This window comes from Echeneis naucrates, chromosome 24 (genome assembly GCF_900963305.1).
Source record: "Echeneis naucrates chromosome 24, fEcheNa1.1, whole genome shotgun sequence".
In the NCBI taxonomy this organism is placed as follows: domain Eukaryota; kingdom Metazoa; phylum Chordata; class Actinopteri; order Carangiformes; family Echeneidae; genus Echeneis; species Echeneis naucrates.
The window spans coordinates 4,110,312-4,120,262 of NC_042534.1; the positions used below are offsets into that span (position 1 = coordinate 4,110,312).

The 9,951-nt window shown below is 44.2% G+C and overlaps 1 protein-coding gene across 1 annotated transcript; it reads right to left on the reverse strand.

Moving 5' to 3' along the window:
• Window positions 1–1,107: 1,107 nt before the first annotated feature.
• gpr176 (G protein-coupled receptor 176) lies at window positions 1,108–9,547 on the reverse strand. The gene is made up of 3 exons (XM_029497085.1): window positions 9,337–9,547; window positions 4,484–4,736; window positions 1,108–2,335 (listed from the first exon to the last, which is right to left on the reverse strand). The coding sequence occupies exons 1-3, from the start codon at window positions 9,545–9,547 to the stop codon at window positions 1,108–1,110; spliced, it is 1,692 nt and encodes a 563-aa protein (XP_029352945.1).
• Between the last annotated feature and the right edge of the window lie 404 nt (window positions 9,548–9,951).

Sequence of the window (9,951 nt, forward strand, 5' to 3'; positions counted from 1 at the left end):
GATTGTGGGTAGCCCCAAAGGGAGTTACGGCTTGACAAATATTTGAAGTGCAGGCCAGCTGTGTTTACCACAGCCAAAGCTTCAGGATGAAGCTGCTGCTATTGAATTATGCATCACAAAGGAGACAGAGGCAACAGTGACAGGGTCAAAGACAGAGAAATTTTAAATTGAAAATCATTTCACGGCCTCTCTGGTGATAGAAAAGGTTGGTTTGTGTCTCTGCTCTTATTTGCTTTGTTTTACAAGCAATTGATTTTCAGGAAACCTGGGAGAAATGAATGATATTGATCAGAAGGGACTGAAAAGATCCCCAACCTGGGTGATTGCCTTTTCTTTCTTTAAAAAAAAAAATAAATATATAAAAACATACCTGTAACATTCATCTTTTTTCTCTGTTTTGCACTTTGGGTTCCAGAAAACAAGTCTAAACACACAGCTGAACTCTGAAAAGGTCACAGTTTTTAAAAACACAACCTTGCATACTGTACATCTGCATTATTCCATCTTATGAAATTCACTTACATTTGAAATACAAAGGACAACAACATTGACCACTTTAGAAGAAATGTAAATATTCCAAAAGTGGGGTTCGACAAACAAAAAAGCCGCCAAAGGGGCCACTTAATCCCAAAAATGAGAGAAATTGGACAAACATTAACACTGAAATGTTTTTGTTCACAGAGTGCAAATGCGGTATAACCATTTCACAGAATGCTTTGTTCCTCTCACTGTTATTTGCTATAGAAATACATCCTGGTCCCGTTTCAGTGCATCACTCAGAATAATTGGATTTGTACAATATAGTTCTTTAACCACTGAAGCCAGTAAAAAAGAAAAGAGAGACTCAAAAAGGCCCCTCTCCTCTCTGTCACGTCGTCAGTGTCGGTCCAAGTGGCAGTGAAGTTACACTGAGCAGATGTGTTGCTCACAGAAATGTAAATATTTAACATCAGATTGATTTTCAGCCAGCGAGGAAACTGCAGCGCCTCAGCTTCTGTGAAGTGAAGTGGAAAACCTGGACCTCCACAGCAGCTTTAACCAAAACAAACCAAAACCAATCGATACCTTGCAGAGGCCGGGTCAACCCTCTGTGACTTGGGGAACACCTCATTGGTCCACAGAGGGAATGGTGCTCACCTTATTGTTCCTGCTGATCCTCCGTTCTGGCCGCGACCTGGGCAGTTTGGTCTGGATCAGCTCCTCGGGCGTGTTGCCCAGAGGAGGCAGCAGTCTCTTCTTGCTGTTCCTGGTCTCCGGTAACCACTGAGGAGGGAGCTCAAACGGTCCAAAGCCAAACTGCGTGGCGTCCTCAGCCTCTGTTGGCGTTGCTGGTGCCACCTGTGATGAAGACGTGTACGCACATGTGTGGACCGGAGAGGCCCGGGGGGCTATGATGGTGGGAGCGCCCTCTTTGGTGATGACCAGCCCTCCTCCAGTCTCTTTTCTGGTGATCACCTCCCCTCTGAGGTTCCCCGGTCCCAACCCTACCTTGAGGTCCTCATTTGGCCCAGAGCAGGTTCCTGACCCTTGAGAAGGGATCTCATTCTTCACGTCCTCCTCTTCCTCCTCCTCTTCCTCAGAGGGTTTGAAGATCTGCTGCTGGCCGATGTTGAACATCTCCAGGAGTTGGCTCCCTGAGCGGCCGGCTGTCTCCAGCCCGACCGGCTCCCCGATCACCCCCTCTGCCCCTAAAGAGGCCAGACCCCCAGTGCTGACCACGTTGCGGCGGCTGTACCGTCTGTGAATCCTGGCCAGCAGATCCAGCCAGCTGTGGCGCGCCGAGCGGTTGACAGTCAGAAACAGAAGCGGGCTGGTGAGCAAAGACACCTTGGGGAGCCAGAGGGCTGTGAGATACAGAGAGACAGGCAGCTCTTTGGTGTCTGCCAAGATGGTGCGATAAACCACCAAGGCCCCGTAAGGAGCGCTGCAGGCGGAGAAGGCCAGCACCACAGCCAGCAGCGTGGCGTGGAGCTCAGCCTCCCGCTGGGACACATACGGGATGGAGATGCTGTTCTGTGGCGTCCGCAGCGCCGCGATGATCACCTTCTTCTTCTGGCTGGCACTGAGTGCTCTGCGGATCAGCAGCATTAAGAGGAAGACCAGGGCGAGGGGGAGGATTACCGTGGTGACGTTATAGATCAACACGTACACCATGTGACCCAACGAGTGGGCGTGGTCGTCCGAGCAGGAAGAGGTGACGTACACGTCCGTCACGTTGGTCACCGCAAACACAGGGAGACTCGCCACCACTGCATGGACCCAGATATAGATGACCAGATCCCTGGATCTTGTCTCTGAGATCTTCCTCTCCAGCGGGTACAGCACAGAGTAGTATCTACAGAAAAAGAGAGGTTTGTACAGACATTTGACATCATACAATAAAAGTGAAAACTATCGTCATTCTAAGATATTCTCAGATAACACGTATTAAGACAACAGAAATGGAACGTTATCGTCCCTAAAAGTCCCTAAAAGTCAATAACAGTAGTTGCAATATTTCGCTCTAAAAATACGGGAGCGCTGTTTGTTTATTGTAATGTAAGAAAGTGAAGCAAATGTGACCCTCCTTCTACTGAAGTGCAGCTTCAAGGCTGTAAGTAAGTAAAATTCATGCATTTAATATGCAAGAGTGGCAAAAGCTGAAAAAGATGCTCTCATTTTTCAAATATGATCTGCAGACATTAACTTTATCAGACAGTGCTGTTGAAGTGTATTATAGAGCTTACTAAAATTATATTAAGCATGAATATACGTAGTTTTTCCACAAAACATTATATTTTGTCATAAAGGCTTAAAAGCTGGACAAACTGGACACATGGAAATGAAAAGAGATAAATCAGATATCTGAATGTCCAAGTAGTAATGAAGAGTAATTGAAATAATGTTATAACATATAATGGGCTCCCCTTCAACAATCCAATCATTTCAAAGGACTGCGATGAAAAGAGTTTGTCGCTTTGTCTGAGCTGTATCTGATGCATTGGAAATCACGTGGGTGTTTTAATAGCTCCACAACAGCATAACTGGTGACAATAGTACGGAGATCGTCCGTCGTCCTGTTATTGTCTCTTAATCTAAAGCTCATTGTATGAGCGTGTGCGTAGAAGAGCCCACGACGGTGCTGCCTCTGCCCGTGTGTCCACAGCCTTCATTATCCTCCTCGAGGTTTACTAATTTGTGGTTTGAACGCATTCTGCTTGTATGCATGCTTGTATTTTTATGTGCAGCAAAGGCTGAACAACACGGTCTGACGGTCTGACTGCTGGCGCCAAAGAAACCCAGAAAAACTTCCATTTACTGATTCAGTTAACTCCTGCACGACTGGAATAGTGTGGGAATATCAGCCATCCTCTGTGGAGCACCAATGCTCTGTCCGTTGTCTGGTATAGTTTAAGAACATTTTAATATTCAGAAGAACGCAGCTACTTCTGCTCTTAAAATAAAAGTTGAACAGTTTTATTCGGCATCTTGCCAAGAGCGCAGCAGGCCGTTAGCTTAGCTTAGCACAAAACAAAAAGCCCTGATGACATCTCCAAAACGCCACTCAGAGGCAGCATGTTAAGAATTCGAGTTGTAAGTCGGTGCTGTAGGCAGATTTTCTTATTGTACACATCTGTTACATAGCTGATTCACCTTGTTTTGCCATATTTAGCAACTGCCACGTGCAAATTTACCATTAAACATTGAATTTACTGGTTAAGGAGATGACAGAATTTGTCGCTGTCTTTGTTATGATGTGACGACAATGGTGAGAAGGAAAACGTCAAAGCGGGGTAAAAAGAGACGGTCTGCCTTTCTCCCAGATAAGTAAGGGCATGAGCGGTGTTACTTCTGAAAGGCAGGCATCAGCGGCCTTATCCAGCTGCTTTCGGCTGCAGCTTTTAGCGCGGCGGGAGGCCTGAGACACATCCTCTCAGCATGGCGTACACATGCTTCATCAATTGAAGTCCCTTACCCCCACTCGTCCACACCACGGGGTGCAGATGGAGACTGAAAAAGACACAAGCAACCCTTTCAGCTTACAGTCGCTGTTGCTGCCCAAATATTTTGTGCCCTCGTGCGTTCATTTTCAGGGAGAGGATCGTGCCGGGTGACTCAGCCAAGCAAAGTATTGATGAACTGGTCAGAGAAGTGGTGCTTCCAAATCCTGTGGAGTGAGTGGGATGTACCCACAATGGTTCTGACCGAAGGGCTGACGAGAGAAAACAAAACATCACTCATCCTTCCCACTCAGGGCACAAGTGCTCTTTTGATTTTTCCCTGTTTTGTAAAGTGGGTTTAACCAGAATTATCTGTGGCTGAACCATCAGGCTGCGAAGGTTCTCATTCATCCAGGTCACAGTTATCCAAAGAGATTTGAGTCGGTCCTGTACGCTTCGCCTCTCATCCAACGGGCTTCCTGAGTTCGTGCCGTCCGACAAGGTAAAGGAACTGACTATTTCTGTCTGCTGTGAATACGCCCAAACATGTTCTGTGGACTGACCTGTCGAGTGCGATGGCGCTGAAGCTGAGCACGGTGACGGAGCAGAAGAGTTTATGGAGGAACTTGATGGCCTTGCAGAGCAGCAGAGCGTGAAGCCACCAGCAGCAGCGAGGGCTGGCGCCGAGGGCCACGTCGAAGGGGACGCACACCAGCCCAGCGCAGATGCCCGAGCACGCCAGGTTCTTGATGAAACGATTGGTCACAGATTTAAAGACGTTTGTGCAGCAGGTGCACCACAGCACAGTGGCATTTCCTGTGGGGGGAGTAAGAGCAGACAGAAATGTGCTTTATGATCTACTGACTTCATGAAAATAAAAAGGATTTCACTCATTGGACGGTTTTCATAGTGTGGCAGGTAGATTGTTGTCATGAAGCCCTTCAGATCACATTTCTTCTTCATTCTGATGTTTGATATGAAAATCCAGTGAGGCCCCTGACCTGTATCTGAATCATTTAATACCCCGTGCTGGTGCCACGTGATTGGCTGACTGGATAACAGGCTGATATTGAATGAAAACAATGACTCAACAGGTGCACAGGTGATCCTAATAAGGTGCTTGCTGTGTGTGTTTTTCTTTCCTGAACTATGAGCGACTGAAGGCAGAAATCTCTCTCCGCTCTGCAGGGAGAGGAAATCAATCAAACCCGAGCTGATGGAGGCGGCACACGTCCAGGTGCTTTTTTTATGTTGCAAAGCTTCCACAGCTCGGAGCGGACTTTACACTCAACGTTACAGATAAACCCATCAGTTATTAGGTTATCAGGGCTTAGATGGAGCTGCAGGAAGCTGATTTTAAGGGAACATTATATGCTTTACTGCCAGTTGCCAGGCTTTGTGTTTCTAAGTAAACTCTTTTCTGCTTTCTGTGAACTGGGCCCAGATTGGAAAATCAAATTATCACAACACCGAATACGAGAACAGTTCTGCAGAAAATATCTACTTAACTTCCAACAAGCAGATACTGTAACTTGTTTGTTCTGGTTGTTGAGATAGATATTGTCAAGCCAGCACCAAGAGAAGTCTAAGACAAGGTTTTCCCTGCCGCAAAATGTGGTTTCTTTTTGGGTGGTGGGTCACTAGAAAAAACCTTCAACTACTGTTGATTTTACAAGACGAGAGGTCGTCATTTAGGCTGGACTCTTTCCTTTGTGTCTTTTTTGAAAAGTTAAAATTTGCATGTTGATTTGATCCTACTCAGGAAAAAGGCATTTTAATTTTATCACAAGGCACAAATTTAAATAACGTGTTTAAATTTCCTCCATTAGAGTCAGGCTGCTCTGGCCTGGCTAAAGAGCTAACCTGCCATTACTGCTGGTTATTTCAGACATGTGAAGATGCAAAACAACCATCGCTGCTGCTTTTCCTCTGAGGGCGACATGAAGTGAATGGTCAGGCCCAAAAAAAGGGAAAAGATGCAGCACGAAGATGGAAATAAGGGATTAAATAAACGGGGCATCCAAAAAACATACAAAAAATAAAAATAAAAACCAACTATTATAAACTGCATACATCTGATTATTTTGATCACACCAATTTCACACATGGCAATATCATAGTATGATTTTAACACTGATAGTGTGTGTTATTGGTAATAAGTATAAAATTATGATTTCTGACGGTGGCTGTGAAAATCTAACTACAGAACAGCTGCAGTGGTGCAATGTGACACCTTCCCAGTGGTTACAATACAAGTGACAATATGTGATATGAGAGGAAGATTCACGGTAACACACATTTTTATGAATTTCTCACCTAAACAAGGAAACAAAGAGTGTGATAATGTCTCTCACATAAGGATGGGGCATTTCATCTTGAGCATTAAAGCTGGAGGTCCTTCACACAAGTGGAGTCAAACATTACACAAAGAAGAATGTGATGTTTAAGAAGGATCGATGAAAGCTTAAGTTTATTTTTGCAGCTGTAAGTGTAACTAACTAATTAGATGTGTTCTTGGTTTTTTTTGTTTTTTTTTTTTAATAGTCTAGCTTGAATTGCCTCTAAAACCACTTTGTCCTTTTGTGCCTGAAATACTCACCTGGCATTTGATGAACACCTTGGCAACCATGCTGACAGGAGCCAATGGGGAGAAAGAGCAAACATGATTGCTTTTTTTTCCCCACTTAAATGGCAGCTCAACTATAGGCAACAGCAGGAGAAGCATGCAGTACTTCAAAACAAAAAAACAAAAAGCAGGCTTCTGTGGACTGCTGTTAATGAGCTGCTGCTGCCTGTGACACAGCGCATGCAAACACAGTAACATATGCAGTTAAAAGTCGAAGTGTGAAACATTATCACCACGTTTAACACCATCATAGCTGCATCCCTGTGGTGCTGCGTTTATTTGAGCCTGAATGAGAGCTCTCTTTATGAATAATGAGTCACAGAGGAGGAACCAGAGCCAGATATCCACATAGTTCACATAATTCCTCACACTCCAGATTGTTAGTGCTGTGCACACCGTGGCACGTTAATCTGATTTACAGTCAAACTTTGAGCTTTACTTCGGGGGAAGAAAAAAAAAATTGTGTCTATTTACGAGGTAGGAATGTCACGAATTTAAGAAGAATAATCCAACCATTTCTACGATTACTGGATGAATAGTGCGTCCCTGTATGTGCATCAGAAATGGAAAAGACTGTAGGTTTGCAAAAAGATGAGAGGCCGAGGCAACAGTCTGCCTCGATGTTTTATCGATACACAAGAAAGGACCCCTGTTCACAAACTCAACCTTAAAACGAGCCAAGACTTCCCTAACTTTGTGATGTCATAACTACACTTTTAACCAAATGGTCATACTGTCACTCCATCGCTCTGAGTCTCTCTTCTGATTGGCTGGATGAGCTGTTGGAGAAAAGAGATGTAAAACTACTTTGGGTTGTTGTTGTTGTTGTTGTTGTTGTTTTTTGGGTGTTAAAACCACAAATATATCTTCGTATGGGCATCGAAAATGTAAAAAAGTCTGACATGGGTCACATCATCAGTGCTTTTCAGCATTTCTATACATTGTTTCCATCAATTTGGATTTTTGTATTTCTTTGGTTCATTATTTGTACTGCAGATTTAATTTGTGGGTAAAGTTTGTTGATGTTGATTTGTGATTTACACTCTGCATGAGAGACACAGAGATTTTCTGTTTTGAAATGGGAAGAAATTCAATCACATCTTCGTCAGGACCGCAAACGTGTCGTCCATCAACCCTTTTAATAGCGCTGTCTGCATTAAAAAGATGCTTTCATCGGCACAAAAAGCCTTTTTCATATCCTCAAAAGTGACTTGAGAATTGAAGACACACAGTTTTGGGAATTTAAATGTGAAATACCGCCATGGTTTTTGTTTTGCATTTGGTTCAGCTAAGCCTGGGCTGCTGATGAAATAGCTCTTTTTCCTGTATGAGTGCAATAAACTTCGAACAGTGACTGATCCTAAAATGAAACTGTCTTTGGAAAGGTCACTCTTTTCACTTGACTCTCCTGAGACAATTATTGTATTAGCAAAGGGCAACATTTGCACCACTGATCGAGAATCATGGCTGTGTTTTTCTTTCTTGCTTCATTTACCAGTTCCTTTACTACATCATCCACATACATATTGCAGAAACCTCTGCCTTCAATATCAGAGCCTTTCTCATTTATTTTCCATGTTTGGAGACATCTTGTTCGAAAAGAAAACAATACATTAAAAATGGTATTTTGAGCCCTGCAGCCAAAAGACAGATATTAGATTTTAGAATTTGGAGCCAAATTCACCAAATTTCACCACAGAGAATGAAATATGAAAGTCCAGCCTCTCACCGCCTTCATGCTGTTTCGTGCAGCGAGGAGCCAGAATAATAGAGCCACATTTATGACAAACAAACTCATACTCATATGCTCATTTAAGGCAGATGGATTATGTGTCTGGCTGCCAGTCTGATGGAGGGAATGTCAAAGCCCGGATTGTGTGAGACTGATGTGCATGGCTCTTTACTCTCTCTCTCATCAGCAGCAGCAGCAGCAGCAGCAGCTTAAAACGTGAACATTAATGTAAATATTAATATCAGATAGCATGTGTCAGGTTTGACACTTTAATGAAACAAAGACTGCATGTTGTCCACATTCAGCACACTTCATTGATATGACGCAGTTTGACAGCCAATATTCAAGTTTCCTCTGAGCTACACAAAAGACACAACTCTCAGGCACACAATGCTGACTAATACATGCACTTAGCGTTTCCATTACAATAAGCATTTCAGGCTTTCAAACATACTTTGGACAAACTAAACCTTAAAATAGTCACAGAGTGTTTCACTGTGTCTACAGGTACACTGTCTCTGCTGATTTTGTCCTTTTTGTCTGTGTCTTCATTTCTTTGTAATGTCACATTAACATAAGTGAGAAACACACACTTGGATATTGATGAGATTTACATGATGAAGTGTGAATTGTGTGGTCTAAAGGACTGTGGATCACAAAACGTGCAGCTAAGTTTACCATTTTCTGCAGTGTGCTGTGTCTTATGTTGCTTGCAGTTTGGTTTAAATGTAGTTTTCTTTTGTTCTAGGTTCACGTCTATGTCACATCTCTTTGTTGTGTAAGATTTGTAAGAATGACCTATAAAAAGCACAACTCAATTCCAGCCTTTGAAAGCAGTGACCATCTCTTCACATTTCTGCTCCCTGTTCACCTTGGATGGTGCAGATGTGCAAAATGCCCCCTGTAAGTTCCCCCTGAGCCAAACAGCCGGGCTGATGGACACATGTGAGTGTGAGTGTGTAATGTTTGTCCAACATATGCTGCAGGATCTGATCTGATCTGTCAGATCTGACAGTTGTGGGCCTACGTGCTGCCTAAATGTGAATGAACGGACTCACCGAGCAGAGAACCTATGAGGATGAAAACCTGGACGGCGGTGGTGAAGTCCCGGTAGGTCTGCCCCTCAGCCAGGCCGGTCCCCCCGGCGGGGGGGCGGCTGTCCCACCGGGTCGGCGGACTGGACGCGTTCAGGAGATCCAGCCAGAGCTGGGCTGCCGTGAGATTGGCTGCAGCGTCCCCGACCGTCGCAGCCCGGCGCCGGCTATCCATGTCGCGATCCCTCCCTGCCTTTTTTTTTTTTTTTTTTTGTAATAATTACTCTTATTATTAGTATTATTATTGAAGAAAGCTGTTGGTAAAAAAATATGCAGGGAAAAAAAAAAAACAACAACAAACAAACTAGAAATCAGAGCTGTGACAGGCGGGCAGCGCGTCCAGCTGCCTGCGACGAGACGCCGCTCTGTCAGTGAATGTGTGAGATAAATGAGAAAACACCGTCCAACAAAGCCACGTTACAGCAGGATGCATGTTGGAAAACCCGGGAGACACCACACCGGCCTGCCAGGAGTCCTTTCGGCAGCACCGAGAACACATTCCCATCCAGGGAAAAAAAAAAAAAAACAAAAACACACATATAGTGTCTGACAGGCTGAGTCCTGATGGAGCTGACAGGC

Excerpts from the sequence above, each read along its gene's own strand:
- gpr176 (XM_029497085.1), bottom strand. The coding sequence starts at position 9,547 with ATGGATAGCCGGCGCCGGGCTGCGACGGTCGGGGACGCTGCAGCCAAT. Across the intron at positions 4,737-9,336 it reads CCTCATAGGTTCTCTGCTCG|GAAATGCCACTGTGCTGTGG; the intron begins GTGAGTCCGTTC and ends CTCCCCCCACAG. Across the intron at positions 2,336-4,483 it reads AGCGCCATCGCACTCGACAG|ATACTACTCTGTGCTGTACC; the intron begins GTCAGTCCACAG and ends CTTTTTCTGTAG.